Source organism: Rissa tridactyla, chromosome 8 (assembly GCF_028500815.1).
Source record: "Rissa tridactyla isolate bRisTri1 chromosome 8, bRisTri1.patW.cur.20221130, whole genome shotgun sequence".
In the NCBI taxonomy this organism is placed as follows: Eukaryota; Metazoa; Chordata; class Aves; order Charadriiformes; family Laridae; genus Rissa; species Rissa tridactyla.
In genome coordinates, this window is record NC_071473.1 from 13,747,926 (window position 1) to 13,766,239 (window position 18,314).

Sequence of the window (18,314 nt, forward strand, 5' to 3'; positions counted from 1 at the left end):
GTCATTTTTTAGGAGTTTTGTGTGTTTTAAATAAGAAGTCTCTGCCTCCGGCAAGCGTGGTACAAAGGCAATTCCAGCAGTTTGATCTGTTCAGTCCAGGGACCTAAAATGATCCTGGAAGACCTGCCTTTTTATATGAGTCTGCTGAAAGAGCTACTCATTTTAGATGGTAACATGGGCTTTTTTATGCGAAGGACTATTTTGTTGAAACTTTGGGACAGGGAGATCAAGCTATATCATGATAAACCAATTTGGTAAGTACCTTTGGCAGCATCTTGTTTTAGAGAGGGCAAACGTTTTCACTTCACCTTATTTACTCTATCACCCTTGCGCGAGCAACCGTTAACAATGGGAAAAGCCGCCGTTCCTCATGGCAGAACAGAATTTGCCAAAGGCTTTTTTCTTTTTTGAGGGTGAAAAAACCATGCGGTAGGTCTTACTGAGGGTCATCACTTCCAAAGATGTAACTTCACATGCTAAGCATCAAGACATATGTCCTTTTCATTGTTTTATTGGAACATCAGCACTTACGGTTGGACTCAATTTGTGTTTCAGCTTTTTTTGCAATTAAAAAACAGTATGTCAGCAAAAAATTATCCTTTTCCAAACCTGCCTCTTCTGAAATTGATTGAACCGCCTCAACAAACTGGCATCATCATTTAAAGAACACTGCTGCGAAATCCCTAGTTAGTGAATCAGAGTAATTTCTCTCACTTAGACATTAGACCAAAAATTATTGGACTAAGGAAACCACCGGGTGTGCATCGAATGGAAGAGAAAACACTGTGCTGACAAGGGGTTGTTTGTATCTGAGCACATGTACGTAACTACCCCAGCTGCTACTATGGAGGCCTGTGAAGCTCTCCAAGTGCCTGGGGCAGAGGGGGCCCTCTGGAGACGCCAAGAAGTATTTGTATGTTTAGCTGCCCCCAAGTGAGCGGTGAAATATTCGATTACCTTTCTGGCAATATCTCGTAGCTTTCTGAAGAAGTCATCTGAAGCATGATTGTCCCCACCCTCTGACTGTATGGGTTCTACAATGATGCCAGCTACAATCTTCTTCTTTTTCCTGTACTTTACAATCAGATCTTCCACCTGTAAACCAAACATTTATGGTACATTCTCCTTTCAGGACATTCACACATTTCCTTCCAGAAAGATCACATCTCAGCAGAGAAGTTCAACTTTTCATAGACATTCCTGGCTATAAAGGTGTTACGAAGTGTAAAGAATGAGCAAGTAGTTCCTCCAGGATTTAACACTGCCCTCTTGTTCCTGGAAAATGCTTAAGTTTAAAGCATATCCCAAACACACTGTAACTAGTTGCAGATTTATCTACAATGGTGTGAAAGTTCTATCAAATTACAGTTGAAAATATGCTGTCATTCCACCTAAGCAATACAAAAGAAAACAGGTTTTGTGTCAGAAAACAAAACTCAGCCAATGTATTAAAGAAGGTAACCTGGTAAATTTGCTTTTTCTAGTCACCCACTTCAGATACTTTAAAATTAATCAGATTAAATAGTGCAGAAATCCTGTTGCTGATAAAGGGGCTTACAGAGGTTTTAATTAACCTTGTAGTGCTGGCTGCTGCAATTAGTAATGTCATTTGTACCTGAAATACCACTTACAGCTTTTAGTGCCCACGACCCGTGTAGGCTGTACAAAGCAATGGTTTCCAAGGGGCGCAAGTAAGCCAATTCGCAGACTGTCAAAGACGTGCCAAAGAACAATTTGCCTGCCCCCCCCCAAACTACTGGGGAGCAAACTCAGGGAAGCCATTTTCTATGCTCTCTGTTTTCTCTGAAGTGCAAATAAGGCAGGTTCGAGTAAGAAGTCTCTTTGCTGCAGCTCTGCAGCCACCCGAGCGCTGCTGTGCTCCCTTCCGCACACCACAGCCCCCTCCTCTGCCCTCCATGCTCCAGACCGTGCAGTATCCTGGTTCCAGGCCCAGGGCACACTGTGCCTTGCTCCACACCGCTGCCTCTCGAGTGACAGATCCTGGAGCCCAGGGAATCCCACGGTTCTGGTACCTGGAGAGGCTTCGCCTCCCTCAGACTGTTCTGCCCACCTTTCTTTTCTCCTGGGCTGGGGAAGGCACAAAGTCCCGGCCACCGCAGGTAGGGTGAGAGCTTTATGCCAGCAGGCTACCGCAGAAAGGCTGAAAAACCTGAAATATTGTTCCAGGTTCTCTTTGCAGAGGATTAGACACACTGCGCTCCTCTTAGTCCATGTCCCTTTGCAAGATCCAGCAGACAAGTTCACTGTGATACAACAAACTTCTGCGCGTGAAATTTCCCTTAGGTACGATTCAGGTAGAGCTCTGTAACTCACAGTGAGCTGGCTGCTCTTCTGAAAGGCAGGGACAAACTTCTGACCGTAAACAGCAGTGAATGCTGTTTTAATCACACACTGTTCCAATCCCTGAAAACATTCTTTTAGTGAAAAGCAGCTAATCCTACTAACACCATTCATTATTTCAAAACAAAAACAACAGAAAGCTGCCAGTGAATTTTTTACCTCCTCCAAACAGCGGGCTTCTTCCTGTTGATTCTCCTTCACAAAGTCTTCCAGAGGATACTTTAGCCTTGGAAATGGAGCGATCGGCCAGTCCAGCGATGGAATGTCCAGTTTGTGAATTGCTTTAGAGTGAGTTGTAGCTAAGCAACCTAAACCCAGAAAAGCAAAAATTAAAATAATACCTGACTAGAAACAATACAGGAAAAAAGCTACCAAGACATGAAAAATTGCCTGACACCAGGACTGTAGAGTTCTCTTAATTGCTCTACACTTTTACTTTATTTCCTGAAATACTGGGTAATTTGATTTAGTCAAGCTCAAGTGGATCGCTCTAGCTATTAAGCACCATTTCCACACGCGCTGTTCCAGAACAGGAAAACCTCTGTCAATCTGAACAGGTTGCTCAGACGAGATGGGTTTCACCTGTCCAAAGACAACTGGTCACGAAGTTCAGAATTACAGCACTCTTGGGTAACGTGTTTAGAACAGGGATTGAGCCAATATAAAATGGTAAAATGAGTGACATCTTGTTTGTATATTGTCATAATTTTATCCCAGGAGTTAGATTTTTACTTGTATAGACAGGAAACCTTGGATTCAGAATGAAAATAAGGGACCCTCTGAAAATAAATTTTCAAAAATTATAAAATTAGGTTCCACTGTCTCTCAAACACTCTGTTTCAGTACTGGTGGGGCTTCCAAAGCAAACCTTCAATAAACCTACAGCTTCTCCACTGTTACCGTTTGTCTAAGGAAAAGAAGCACTTTTCAGAACCGTCACTGAGCTGAGAGGTCACTGCAGCGGCTGCGAGGAGGCAAAGGAAGGGGAGGTGCTGCGGCGGGGCTCTGCTTACCCAGGGTCCGTCCATGGAAGCCGCCCATGAAGGAGAGCATGGCGTAGTCGGGGCAGCCGGGGGGCTGCAAGCAGAGCAGAGAGGCGGCCGTCAGCAGAGCAGGCAGATGCTGGCAGGCAGCCCTGATGCCTGAGCCGGACCCAGCCCGGGCACCCACCCACGGCCGGAGCACCGCGGGGCGGCTGCAGCCAAGCGGCTGCCTCTCACAGCACGCCCGTCGGTCTCCTCTTCAACCACCACAAATCGTAATATTTACCCATTTAAACAAATGCATTTGTCGTCCCCTAAAAACTGCCTGACCTCCTAAAGTACCTCATTAATACTAATGAATACCTGGCAATTTACACCGTACCACAGTATCACTTCACACATGAGCTCACACAAAGGCTGAACACTCAGTGCAGCCAGCCCCTTTTTGTACAAACTACGGGCACACGTGTCCGGGGTGGCTGTGCTCAGCTGGGGCATGGGGGGCTCTGCCAGGAGAAGCCCGGGCTGCCCTGTGCAGTCCTGGTGCCTCACTGTGCCAAGAATGAGAAGGAACCATGACAAAAGACATTCAAACTGTATACTACCTGGAATTTAATAAAAGGATTGAGCTAAGCCCCTGTCGTGGTTTAGCCTCAGACAGCAACAAAGAACCACGTGTCGCTCGCTCGTGCCTTCCAAACACAGGAAGAATCGTAAGAAAAGGCAAGACTCTTGGGTTGAGACAAAGGCAGTTTAATAGAACAGCAAAGGGAACAGGCAAACAACAACAACAACACGGATAGGGGAATATACAAACGCGATTACAGAACCGCCGCTCCCCCGCCGCTCGCCGCTCGCCGGCCGGACCCGGGCCGCCCCAGCCCGCTTTTAAGCAGCAACTTCCTGCCCCCTCCCCCGGCAGCTCAGGGTGGGCGTGGCTCACATGGCATGGAATACCAGGAAAAGTTAACCCTATCCCCACCGGAACCAGGACATTATCCACCCCTTATTCCATACCATCTATGCCATGCCCAGCAGGTTCCAATGAATTGCCACCACTTTCCCCTGTGCCTTACTTGTAGTACAACTGATAGCAATGAGGACATACAGTGACAGTGTTATTTAGCAATTAACAGCACACAATCTGATTCATTGGCTATTCTCGCCCAAAATCAGATCTCCATGAGGTACACATCGGACTTCCCCATCCTTCCGCATCACCCACCAAGTGCACCCAGGTCCTTGGGCAAAAGCAATCCCACGGATGGGTTTGCCTTTGCCTGAGGCAGGACTAACCCAGACTGTCTTCCCTAGCATATTCTTCATGTGCACTACGGGGACTTTATCCCCTTCTACAGTACGTGGAAGTTTTGATTGGGCAGGGCCAGCCCGATTATTAGATCCCCTGGTGTTAACTAGCCAGGTAGCTTTTGCTAAATGCGTATCCCAGTGTTTGAAAGTCCCACCACCCATTGCTCTCAGTGTAGTTTTTAACAGTCCATTGTATCGTTCTATCTTCCCAGAGGCTGGGGCGTGATAGGGGATGTGATACACCCACTCGATACCATGCTCTTTGGCCCAGGTGTCTATGAGGCTGTTTCGGAAATGAGTCCCATTGTCCGACTCAATTCTCTCTGGGGTACCATGTCGCCACAGGACTTGCTTTTCAAGGCCCAGGATAGTGTTCCGGGCAGTGGCATGGGGCACAGGGTATGTTTCCAGCCATCCAGTGGTTGCTTCCACCATTGTGAGCACATAGCGCTTGCCTTGACGGGTTTGTGGCAGCGTGATATAATCAATCTGCCAGGCCTCCCCATATTTGTATTTCAGCCATCGCCCTCCATACCAAAGAGGCTTCAAACGCTTGGCTTGTTTGATCGCAGCGCATGTCTCACATTCATGGATGACCTGTGCAATAGTGTCCATGGTCAAGTCCACCCCTCGGTCACGAGCCCATCTATATGTCGCATCTCTCCCTTGATGGCCTGAGGAGTCATGGGCCCACCGAGCTATGAATAGTTCACCCTTATGTTGCCAGTCCAGATCCACCTGAGCCACTTCAATCCTAGCGGCCCGATCCACCTGCTGGTTGTTCTGATGTTCCTCCGTGGCCCGATTCTTTGGTACGTGGGCATCTACGTGGCGTACTTTCACAACCAGATTCTCTATCCGGGCAGCAATATCTTGCCATAGCTCAGCAGCCCAGATGGGTTTGCCTCTGCGCTGCCAGTTGCCCTGCTTCCACTGCTGTAACCATCCCCACAGAGCATTTGCCACCATCCATGAGTCAGTGTAGAGATAAAGTACTGGCCATTTTTCTCGCTCAGCAATGTCCAAAGCCAGCTGAATAGCCTTCACCTCTGCAAACTGGCTCGATTCACCCTGTCCCTCACTGGCTTCTGCAACCCGTCGTGTAGGACTCCACACAGCAGCCTTCCACTTTCGATGCTTTCCCACAATACGGCAAGACCCATCAGTGAACAGGGCATATTTCTTCTCATTTTCTGGCAGTTTATTATATGGTGGGGCCTCTTCTGCACGCGTCACCTCCTCCTCTGGTGACATTCCGAAATCCTTGCCTTCTGGCCAGTCCATGATCACTTCCAGAATTCCCGGGCGACTGGGGTTTCCCATTCGAGTTCGCTGCGTGATCAGTGCAATCCACTTACTCCATGTAGCATCGGTTGCATGATGTGTGGTGGGGACCCTTTCTTTGAACATCCAACCCAGCACCGGCAGTCGAGGTGCTAAGAGGAGCTGTGCTTCTGTACCAACCACTTCCGAAGCAGCTCGAACCCCTTCATATGCTGCCAATATCTCTTTTTCTGTTGGAGTGTAGCAGGCTTCGGATCCTCTGTATCCACGACTCCAAAACCCTAGGGGTCGACCTCGAGTCTCCCCTGGTGCTTTCTGCCAGAGGCTCCAGGTAGGGCCGTTCTCCCCGGCTGCAGTGTAGAGCACATTTTTAACATCTTGTCCTGCCCGGACTGGCCCCAGGGCCACTGCATGGACTATTTCCTGTTTGATTTGTTCAAAAGCTTGTCGTTGCTCAGGACCCCATTTAAAATCATTCTTCTTCCGGGTTACTTGATACAGAGGGCTTACAATTTGACTGTAATCTGGGATATGCATTCTCCAAAAACCCACAATACCTAAGAAAGCCTGTGTTTCCTTTTTACTAGTTGGTGAAGACATAGCTGCTATTTTGTTGATCACATCCATTGGAATCTGACGGCGTCCATCTTGCCATTTTATTCCTAAAAACTGGATCTCCTGCGCAGGTCCCTTGACCTTACTTCGCTTTATAGCAAAACCAGCGTTCAGAAGGATTTGGACTATTTTACTCCCTTTCTCAAAAACTTCTTCTGCTGTGTTTCCCCATACAATGATGTCATCAATGTACTGCAGATGTTCTGGAGCTTTACCCTGTTCCAGTGCAGTCTGGATCAGTCCATGGCAAATGGTGGGACTGTGTTTCCACCCCTGGGGCAGTCGATTCCAGGTGTATTGGATGCCCCTCCAAGTGAAAGCAAACTGTGGCCTGCACTCTGCTGCCAAAGGGATTGAGAAAAATGCATTCGCTATATCAATCGTGGCATACCACTTGGCTGCCTTGGACTCCAGTTCGTACTGGAGTTCTAGCATGTCCGGCACAGCAGCACTCAGCGGTGGCGTGACTTCATTCAGACCACGATAGTCTACAGTTAGCCTCCACTCTCCATTAGATTTTCGCACCGGCCATATGGGACTGTTAAAGGGTGAGCGAGTCTTGCTGATCACTCCTTGAACCTCTAGTTGACGAATCAGCTCATGGATGGGAATCAGAGAGTCTCGGTTAGTGCGATACTGCCGCCGATGCACCGTTGTGGTAGCAATCGGCACCTGTTGTTCTTTGACCCTCAACAACCCCACAACAGAAGAATCCTCCGAGAGACCAGGCAAGGCAGACAACTGTTTAACTTCCTCCGTCTCCAAAGCAGCTATGCCAAAGGCCCAGTGGTACCCTTTTGGGTCCTTAAAATACCCTCTCCTGAGGTAATCTATACCAAGGATGCATGGAGCCTCTGGGCCAGTCACAATGGGATGCTTTTGCCACTCATTCCCAGTTAGGCTCACTTCTGCCTCCAGTACAGTCAACTCTTGGGATCCCCCTGTCACCCCAGAAATACAAATGGGTTCTGCCCCTCTATAGCTTGATGGTATTAAAGTACACTGCGCACCCGTGTCCACTAGAGCCTTATACTCCTGTGGGTCTGATGTGCCAGGCCATCGAATCCACACCGTCCAATAAACCCGGTTATCCCTTTCCTCCACCTGGCCGGAGGCAGGGCCCCCCTAATACTGGTCATAGTATCCATTACTCACTTCTTGCATAAATGACTTGGAAGTTCCTTCAAGAGGATCAGAAGCAAGATCAAGCCTTCTGCTTTGTCTGGGGAACGGCCCACTGGAAACTGGGGCGGCACTTTTCCTGGAGGGATCCCCTTTTGTGGTTGTCCTTCCTTGCAACTCCTGTACCCGTGTCCGCAGGATCGAAGTAGGTTGTCCGTCCCACTTCCTCATGTCCTCTCCGTGGTCCCGCAGGTAGAACCACAGGGTGCCTCGTGGTGTGTACCCTCTGTACTCTCTCTCTTGAGTGGGGAAATGCCTGCTTCTAATAGCTGAGATGCTGGCCCGTGCAGGTGGGGAGTAGGACATATTCTCTTCAAGTTGCTGGACCTTCCGCGACAGTTTCTCCACAGCTGAGACAAGGGGGGAAGAGAGACTTTCTTCATATCGCCGGAGCCGGCCAGCTACCTCATCCACCGTTGGTCCCCCTTCACCTTTCCATTCCATTACTGCCAGGGAGTTGGCATATGACGATGGTGCGCTCCGTACAAACTTCCGCCACATGGGCCTTGTGCATCGCACCTCATCAGGGTCTGTGGGTAAGTCTGCATTGTCCAAGTCATAATAAATCATCTCCCGCACGGCTAATTCTCTCAGGTACTGGATACCTCTTTCCATGGTAGTCCACTTGCTTGGCTGACATACAACATCCTCGCTGAAGGGGTACCTCTCCCTCACGCCTAATAGGAGTCGTTTCCAGAGGCTGAGGGCTTGGGTCTTTTTCCCGATCGCCTTGTCAATGCCGCCTTCCCTAGACAGGGATCCCAGCTGCCTGGCCTCCCTACCCTCTAATTCCAGGCTACTGGCCCCATTATCCCAGCACCGGAGCAGCCAGGTGACAATGTGCTCGCCTGAAAGTCGGCTAAAATCTTTTCGCATATCCCGCAGCTCACTCAAGGATAGGGATCGAGTAATTATCTCTGGTTCTGCCTCTTCCTCCTGCTCTCGTGATGGCCCTGGTTCATCATCATCTCTTACTAAGCGAACTGATTTCTTTGTGTACTTCTTCTTCTGTATGGGGGCAACTGATACTGGCATGGGTTGGTTCCCTGGTTCAGTGGCAGTGGCTACCACGGGGGTTGCAGTAGCCGCAGTGTCTGTCGCAAGGATTGCAGTAGCCGCAGTGTCCGTCGCAAGGATTGCAGCAGCCGCAGGGGCCGCCGCAACCGCAGGGGCCGCCGCAGGGGCTGCAGCAGGGGCTGCAGCAGCCGCAGGGGCCGCCGCAGGGGCCGCCGCAGGGGCTGCAGCAGCCGCAGGGGCCGCCGCAGGTCTGGTTTCCATCTCTTCCCCTTGAGGGTGCTGCATAATTCTGAGCAGTGCCTGGTAGATACTGGCCAGGGCCCAGCACAGCGCGGTGAGTTGTGCCTCTCTAGAATAGCCACAGCATTTTCCCTTCAAATATTCTACCACTTTATCAGGGTCCTGTAATTGTTCAGGGGTGAAGTCCCAGACCATTGGAGGTGAGTAGTTCTCTAGGTACCTGCCCATGCTCTCCCACATGCCATGCCACCCCTGACTATCCAGCCTCGGAGCAGATCTCCGGGTGGTAGTCTTAAATAGTCGCTTAACCCTAAACAAGACCTGGAACGTATTCAGGAGACATAGCACTACGAACACGCTAGTTTGAGTATCCCAAGGATATTCAAAATTCTCAAAAGCTGTCATACCTGACCCGAAGGAGAAAAGGGAGGCAAAAGGGCTGGGGAAATTATTAACAAATCCTGAGAGACGGTGTCCAATGTACGGACAGGACAGCAAAACCGCATAAACACCCCAAAATAGCCGTCTGAACAGTGATGTTATCATATCATAAACAGATATCGCACAGGACAGCAGAATGATAATCCTCATCCCTGTTCCAGACATGGTAAACAGCATCGCAGGGAGTACATAAGCCATATAGGAATTTATGTAACACAGCCATGAGAACAAACCAAGCAACATGATGACCAGTGACTACTTACCTAATAAAATAAATGCATACAAAAAAAAAACCAAAACCGTTTTTTCCACGTTCTAGTTGGATTCTGTCGTTATCTCAACCCTTCGAGCCCCACGTTGGGCGCCAAAAAGGACTGTCGTGGTTTAGCCTCAGACAGCAACAAAGAACCACGTGTCGCTCGCTCGTGCCTTCCAAACACAGGAAGAATCGTAAGAAAAGGCAAGACTCTTGGGTTGAGACAAAGGCAGTTTAATAGAACAGCAAAGGGAACAGGCAAACAACAACAACAACACGGATAGGGGAATATACAAACGCGATTACAGAACCGCCGCTCCCCCGCCGCTCGCCGGCCGGACCCGGGCCGCCCCAGCCCGCTTTTAAGCAGCAACTTCCTGCCCCCTCCCCCGGCAGCTCAGGGTGGGCGTGGCTCACATGGCATGGAATACCAGGAAAAGTTAACCCTATCCCCACCGGAACCAGGACAGCCCCCACCCCCTCTAAAAATACAAATTCTCTTTCTTTAATGCTTCTCTGTTATCCTGCAAGTGAGAGGATTGTCACCAGTTACACACTCCGTTTACACCTTTAGTCTCGTACCCCACACTCAGCAACAGGGTCAAGGCTCCAGTGTTTGTAACTGGATTCTGGAGGATCCCCCCCAAAAGGGGGATAGAGTTGCCCTCTCAAATCCGTCCCCTCCCCCAGCTGTAAAAAGACCTCAGACAATTAGCTCAAAGAGGAATCCTAATGTTTAGATAGCTAAACTTGGACAAAAAGCGATCATTTGTTTTACAAGTCTTTGGTCATCTTATAAAATTTGTGTTCCTTCAGGCCATGATGTGCCATCCTGTTATTTGTATTGGCACGGCCATCTGGCTGACCATGCTGTAAGCAACATCACGGAACTTAAAAAATAATGCTAAAGACAAACAAAGCAAAAAAACCCCTAAAAGAACCCTCCTCATTTTTAAAGCCAAATGAGTTCCCTAATCCCAACGAATGAATTGAATGCTGAATCACTACTGAAGTGCGAAAGATCAGGCTGGGACCAGCAGGTTATTCATTTCAAACATGTTTATCTCAAAGAAGAGATTAAATCCTCTGTTTTCTGCTATTGTTGCATGTTAAGACTTCTGACTGGCAAGAGCAGGACCACCTCAGTTAAGGGGAATGGGATTTCAGAGGTTTATCGGCTGCATCTCAATTTCCTCATCCTGCTTGTTGTTAACAGTCAGTCAGTCAAATTTTAACTAACACCTTGATCAGTTTTCAGCCATAAACTCACAACTTCTGAAAAAGAGTTAAAGGTGTGTTGTTATTATTTGTAAACTTTTGCGTGTATTAATGATCTCCACGGACCCATCACACGAGCCCCTCTCTAGCAAATGATATGTCATGAAAAAAGGGAGATCTTCCCAAGATTCTCAACTGGGAAGGATGCAGAAGAATATAAGCAGCAGGTCTTCATATTTGTTGGGAGCAAGTCTGTATTTCACCATTTCCTAAATTTACAAAACCGAGATTCCACTTCAGAAATAATAAAGCCAATTTTTCCTCCCAGTCTTCCCTTATAAACCCAAGGCAATGGTACACCTGTATGTGTAGTAAAGGACAAGTGTTACCTGGTTAATCATGCAAGATTCCAGCTCCTCTTTTGTGACATTATTATGGCCCCTCTCCTTGTTCTGCAAAAAAAAGCCAACAGATAGTTTTCGTTTAGTTGTAACCACTGTGTTTATGCTGAACCACAAATCAGTAATGCTGGTATTCCAGACGAGAGCCAATGAAGACACTGACTGTGGCTCTTACATACTGACTGCAATCTGTATTTTCTTTATTTTCTTCATAATTTCTAAAGTTGTGTCAATATAAAGTGAAAGCTTAGATGAAGACTTTTTAATAAAGATTTTATACCAAGCTGAATATTAATAACATCATGAACAAGACAACGTCCAAGCCTCACTTTGTTTTACAGTAACAGTTCTGATGATGAATAAATACTCATTTCTACATTCAAATGCACAAAAAAAAAATCTTAATATTTTACTCACTCTGTACCACATAAATATTGCCTTAAAGGCATTTTCATTAGAGCAGGATCCGCAAGACATGGTCATCACCTGTTGCAGGCCCTTAGGAGCCACCTGTCAAGGAAGAGAGAAAATTACTCCAAAATATTAAGCACAAATACAGCGCAAAGTGATGATAAGACTGATCAGTCCTTAACGCCAGGAGCTTCAGTATAATGGGAGGCCAACCAATGGGAGGCTTAGGATGAGAAAAGCCAATTTCAACTGCAACTGAGAGGGCGCGACTCAGTTTCAGTCCCAAAGATCTTCAAACTTAAATCAAGACAAACAGAAGCCACTTATTCCACTCTCTCTTATGAAAGCACAGTGAGCAGAAGTTTGTGAAAATGCATTTTCTCATCAGTTCTTGAATCCAGATTGAAAGAGGCAGTATGTGTGCGGAGCAGACACGTCACCCTCTCACACTCCGCTGTCAAGTCAGGGAGAAAGGTTGGATCTCGTCACTTGCAGTGGGAGGGCAGGTGGACAAATGACCAACCTGTAGTGGTCCCTATTAAAATCCCCAGTATCCCTTGTTATGCCCCTGTCCCTGTTACTAAATATAGTAACTCATCACTGCTATCTCAAACTTACCGATAGCAAAGATTCCTTCAGTTTTTCTGCAAAGTTCTCTGGAGGTAAAATCCCTAGGGCAGGTCTGTTGATAAAAGTGCTCTACAAAGACAAAGGAAGAGACATTGTTAGATTTTACTATCACATGAAAAAATATCATGTTGATATCAAGGCAGGTACATTTTATTCTAATTACAGATACCAGCCAGAAACTTGCAGTCATGGCACAAGGAGTTTTAAAACCAGGGAATAATATTCACGTCTTAGAATATGTTTTTCTGTCTAATACTTTATTCTTGCAGGACACCTTAGAAAAGGTGCATGCTAACTGATACTGACATTTCCTCTTCAATATTGCCATTTTAGTTGTTCAATCTCAAATTTCCTTATACACAGGAAATACACTTTAAAATCTTAATTACTTGCCTTCAGTTTGAGTAGCTAAATCTAAATTCAATTAGGATAGCAGCACTTTCTTCCTCACTGAGCTTCAAGAAAGACCATTTCGGAACGCTGTGGTTATAAACATCTCCATAGAATCGTAGAACGTGTTGGGTTGGAAGGGACCCTTAATGGTCATCTAGTCCAACCCCCCTGCAGTGAGCAGGGACATCTTCAACTAGATCAGGTTGCTCAGAGCCTCATCAAGCCTGGCCTTGAATGTCTGCAGGGATGGGGCCTCCACCACCTCTTTGGAAACCTGTGCCAGCATTTCACCAGATACTATTACAATGGGACACCTAAAGGACAGGGGCTACATCTGAGAAAGATAAACAGACATGCAAGGAGCAGCAACACTACAATAAAAAAGATTCCTGACAAAACCTTGTGCACACAGGCGTGCTGTCTCCCTGCTGGACTCCTCTGGCATGTACAGTAACGGGCAGTGCGGTCGCATCGGCAAGAAGCAACCCTGCATGTTATTACCTCACTACTCAGCAACATGTGAGAAGCAACAGGCATAAATCACAACAGGAAAGGTACTGATCTGGGTGTAAGGAGAAGCTTTTTCACCAAGGGAACACTGAAGCCGTGGAACAGGTTGCCCAAAGAGGTTGTGCAGTTTCCCTCCTTGGAGGTTTTCAAGACCCCAGATAAAGCCCTGAGCAACCTGGTCTGATCTCACAGCCAACCCTCTTTGAGCAGGAGGTTGGGCAAGAGACGACCTGTGGCCCTGTCCAACTTGAAGTGTCCTGTTGGTCCTATGAACTGGCCACACCAGGATTCACACCTTTGAGAAAGGTGATGCTGGTGTCAGTGAAGAGCAGCTGGTGGGAAGGCCGAGCCTGCTGCCCACACAGGTGCTTTGAGAGAGCAGCTCTGGAAAACCGCCTCCACCTCCCCAGACCACTAATGGAGACGAATTTGCCATGTTTATGCAATTAATTTAAATTAAGTGTCATGGATTAAAATTGATTCATCATTGCTCTTAGCCTTTCTAGGTAATCTTATTTGATTCACCATGTGCCACTTTTTATTTTAAATTAAATTTGCACATAAAAGGACAAGCTCCATAAAATTGCCAACTGCAAAGCAGCATTATTTGCCCCCCTTTTTTTATTTGTGGGTTTTGTTGTTGTTTTTGTAATAAGTCATCATTGAAATCAAAGGCTGAGCTTCGATGACTGAAGTCTTTATGGGTCTCTAGAGGGAACAGACTGCCTTCCCCAAAACACTGATATTTTCAGTGCAACCCAAGCTTGCACATTTATCATCAAACTTCAACCTTTTTCCTCAATACAGGTACTCATTTATTGAGATGTGCAGACCACAGCAAGAGGTGTGAGTTGTCACACTGCACCTGTAAGAACATGCTATCAGAATTCTTAGGGAAAACCAATTATCACGCAAGATATAACAGAATATGAGTTTGGACTTTGTAACTTGTACAAGTGTGTCACTTCCAAACCAATGTTTGTTTCAACAGACTCAAGCATTAAAAAAAAAAAACCTAAGCAAGGATGTTAAGGACAGATGAACACAAAGGGTTTTTTTAGTACATATGATAAATCTTACTTGACTTTTTATCTCAGTTTAGAAGTAAATTTTCATATGAAGTTTGAGGTACGGGGCCATAAATTTATTGGGAATTTGATTATGGGCTGTCACAGTTAATTGACAAAATACGCCATTAAGCAGAGAAGTGTATTTTTCTTTTGTTGTTAATGAGATGCTCAGTGCTGAGAAAAACAGAAAATCAGCATCAAGCTGGTATGGTCTCAAGTGACGGATGTATATTCTGTTCTTTATAGCTGGCTGTAAAGAGGGTACATGGAGCATTACAAACAAACCAAACCAAAAATCCCTACACGAGAACACCGATCCCATCGTTAGCATTACACAAGGGCCCTACCTCAGTGTGCATTACTCAAAAGAAGGACTTTTACAATAAAGCTGGCGCTGGATCTGCAGTCAGGCTCCAGCACACTCTCCTGTCTGCAGCGAGATTTGCCTGAGTCCTGGCTCTTCCCAGCGCCCTGGCCTGGGCTCTGGGGAGCTGCCAGCAATCCCCCAGGCGCAGGCCGGCGCAGAGGAACAGGCTCATTGCCACCCTCTCCACTGAACTAGCCCGGGTTCCAGAAACCAGAGCAGGGCACCAAGAACATCTCCGATACTCCTGTGTGGGACAGACGGTTCCTGGTGGCACCGCTCGTTTTGGACTCTGGAGGCAGTTCCTTTTGCTGCAGGCTTCTTAGCTGGCAGCCTCTTAACTTCCCTTTTCCAGTGGACAAATTAGCAACTGCCACCAGACATCAGGAGGTTTTTTGGTGGTTTTTTGTTTGTTTTGGGTTTGTTTTTTAAAAAAAATATGACTTGGCCTACTGCTGCATTCTAATGAAGGTAATGAAGAAATAATTTTTACAAGTAAATGTTAAGTATTTAGAAATATTAGTGCTTCCGTGATATCCGGATCTGCCTTGGATAACTCCAGCATTTCTAGCTATCGTGTTTTTTGAAAGAAATTGATGTATTTTAGTTCTGGGGAAGGCACAATTTCTCATCCTGAAGAAACGAGAACTCCATAAAGCAAATCAGCTCAGGGCACTCAAATGCCTGCACTTTGACATGCTGGCTCGGGATTTACACTCTGCTGGAGTGAGACAGATGCTCTTTAGGAAATGAAATGCAGGTATGAGAGGGAACCAGCCCACAGGAGCCATGCCCTGCAGGCAGCACGGACACCCGCTACTGGTTTGCAGAACCAGGGGCTCAGTCACTACAGTCGGCACGACCGACAAGGATCTACTGATGGGCTGTCAAAAGCCGGTGAGCTCAGTTTATCCACATACTATATATATATAAGCTATTGTGCCCAAGTTACAATTAAAAAAAAAATACACAAAAATCATTATGGAATCCAAAACTGTCCAAGCAGTGAAAAGAGCTTGAAATAGAATGCAACTTAATTTCAACAATTTCCATAATTTAATGATTTTTTTTTTCCAATCACTGTCAGTATACTGCTAGGGAAAACAAGAAAATACTTCAGTTAAGCAGCAGTTACCTTGTTTCAAAATAATGCTGTTGCTCTAGTCTACTAATTTTAATTTTTCAAGGACATTTCAGTGATTTCGTCACTTGGTACTTAGGGGATGGGAGCCAGCCTCCCCACCCTACTCTCCCCAAAAAACTCCCAACCCCCGAACCACCCACAGCATTCCAGTTTTATGGCACCGTTTTCATATTCAAAATACTACATTCTCTCTCAAGGATTTGTGCTTGCTTTCAGGCTCAAAAATCTTCACTCAAGAACATTCCTAAAATGATTAATTGGAAACACTACGCTTGAACTATGATTTAAACGTGACTGCAAATATATCAAGTGCTTGCATCACCCAGAGGTATACTTCTTGTAAAGCTTCACAGAGCGTTTGCTGTCTTCTTAAACACTACCAAGCTCTTTTCATCTAGTGAGAAATAAAGAAAGCAGATCCTACCATACTTTAAATTGAGTCATTAAGCATTCATTATCAGTTGAAGAAAAAATAAGACTGCCACAAGGACGGAGAAGACTTTTTCAAGTACTTAATATTTTAATTCACTTACCAGGTTCTGTGGCTGCTGTAGAAGCTTTACCAGAGAGGGATGGCTGTAACCTAATTAAAAAGAACAAAGAAAGAAAACAGTTCTTTCTATCTGATTTCAATAAACTAGCGTAAAGATTAACCTAGAGAATAACCTTATTCTCATGCTTAACTGTTTCTCTAACTTGTGTATGTTTTAACTATTTATAATAAAACTTCTTTCAAAGTAGGACAAGCCTCTCCTTTTACAAAACATTATTATCTGGAACTTTGGAACAAATTTGGTGTCAGGCAAGAGCAAAACATATTTTAGTACTGAAAGGTAAAAACTGAACACAAAAAAAAGAACTGAATATGAACGGAGCTTTTGGCTGATGAATGGATAGGGCTGGATTGAAACACCAGAGTTTCTACCAAGTATCATGGCCTGACATTATTAAGCGTTTCCTCGCTCGCCTTTCTAAGTTTCACATGTATGTTTGGTTTCTCTACAATACAATGCACGAACCTTTCCTCTTCCTCAGGTAGGAGCAGAAACCACTGTCTGCCAATGCAGCCCACGAGCCGTTGTTTCTGCCAGTCACCATTTCGCTGTGGTACAGAAGCGTCTCCGGTTCCCCCTGCCTGAAGCAGGCTGCTCACCATCCTCGTTCGCCCTCACCCTGCCCTGCTCAACTCAGGGGGCTCTCACCAAGCACTGACCACCCACCACACGTTTCAGAAACACCTCCTGACATGGGAACCACGGAGGGAAGCTCCCCACACAGCTGTGTCCCTTTACAGCAGCTGGTGCTACGCTTCCAGGCTCACAGCAATTTTTACCCTCCCTGAATATCAGGCTGATTATTCGTAGCACAATAGCAGAGATTTTTTTTCCTCCCACTGTGCTTTGTAACTGATGGGATTTTTCCTCATTGTAAAATCAACTTAGAAACGTATATTCCCCCCTTCATGCTTTTCTTCCACGAAGTTTCCCAGTCTTTGGCAAATGACCCTAAGAAACAGACAAGCAAAAACCTATGTATTTACTAATTTCCCAAAGAAAGCTCATTTAGCAATTGTAATTTCAGTGCATTATAATCTAGTAACAAAATACCAGCAAGGGCTTTTTGCCCCTCAGCAGATATATCCTGATGGAGCAAGGTAACTTTATGGCATGGCAGTGCTGTTCTCGGAGATGGTTTTCATGCCGATGCGTGCAATGAGCACACGTTATGTCGGACCCAGCAGGGACAAGACCTGGGACTCCAGCAGAGTTTTGCCAATGGCTCGACAGAGCTCCTTGACATCTGTCGCAGTTGGATGGCATTCATCACCAGTATCCTCTACAAAGCTATCTAAATGCTCTCTCTGCGCAAGATGCTGCCACACTTGTTTTGAGACGTACATGTACTGGCCTCTACATTATCTGGGCTTTCACATATACACACATTCACATTTATTTGCACGCCTGAAGATGCATATCCCACCCCTGCATACTGCAGGTGCTCACGCATGATCGCTAGCAATCCTACCAGGAGGAAGAGGCTGTCTACGCAGACAGCCATACACTTGAAACTCAGGGACTAATAAGCACCCAAATCTCTAACCCACCACTACCCATTAGTTGTTCCATGACATCTGTCCGGAAATCTTTCCTTCTCAGTCATAGATTTAGATACCTCAGCTTTGCATCACCATAAAAAAACCCGTTTGATAAATTGCTGTCTTGTATTAAAGACGGAGATTCTGCACTTTTCACTTTCTCTCGTGACCAGCTTTTTTTTGCTTTCCGTTTTCCTTACTTTGACAAATTTTTAGTTGGACAAAGATGCAACAATTTATCCTTTTTACACAGAAACATCAAGGCACTAGGGATGTTTTAGGTTTAACACAATAGGTGCTTAATTTATACTCATTGATATTCGATGGTATAAGTTGCTTGCTTACAGGTAAACCAACATATCTGATGTAAAAAAAAAAATGAAAAAAA

The 18,314-nt window shown here is 46.0% G+C and overlaps 1 protein-coding gene across 3 annotated transcripts in view; it reads right to left on the reverse strand.

Moving 5' to 3' along the window:
• The window catches only part of ABAT (4-aminobutyrate aminotransferase), a 70,059-nt gene that overhangs the window by 3,759 nt on the left and 47,986 nt on the right, over positions 1-18,314 (reverse strand). For all 3 annotated transcript variants that reach the window (XM_054213111.1, XM_054213110.1, XM_054213112.1), the window contains 7 exons: positions 16,365-16,414; positions 12,339-12,419; positions 11,727-11,819; positions 11,298-11,360; positions 3,375-3,438; positions 2,521-2,669; positions 958-1,095 (listed from right to left, as the gene is read on the reverse strand). In XM_054213111.1, the coding sequence (XP_054069086.1) occupies positions 958-1,095; positions 2,521-2,669; positions 3,375-3,438; positions 11,298-11,360; positions 11,727-11,819; positions 12,339-12,419; positions 16,365-16,414 (638 nt within the window). The remainder of the gene's footprint in view (positions 1-957; positions 1,096-2,520; positions 2,670-3,374; positions 3,439-11,297; positions 11,361-11,726; positions 11,820-12,338; positions 12,420-16,364; positions 16,415-18,314) is intronic.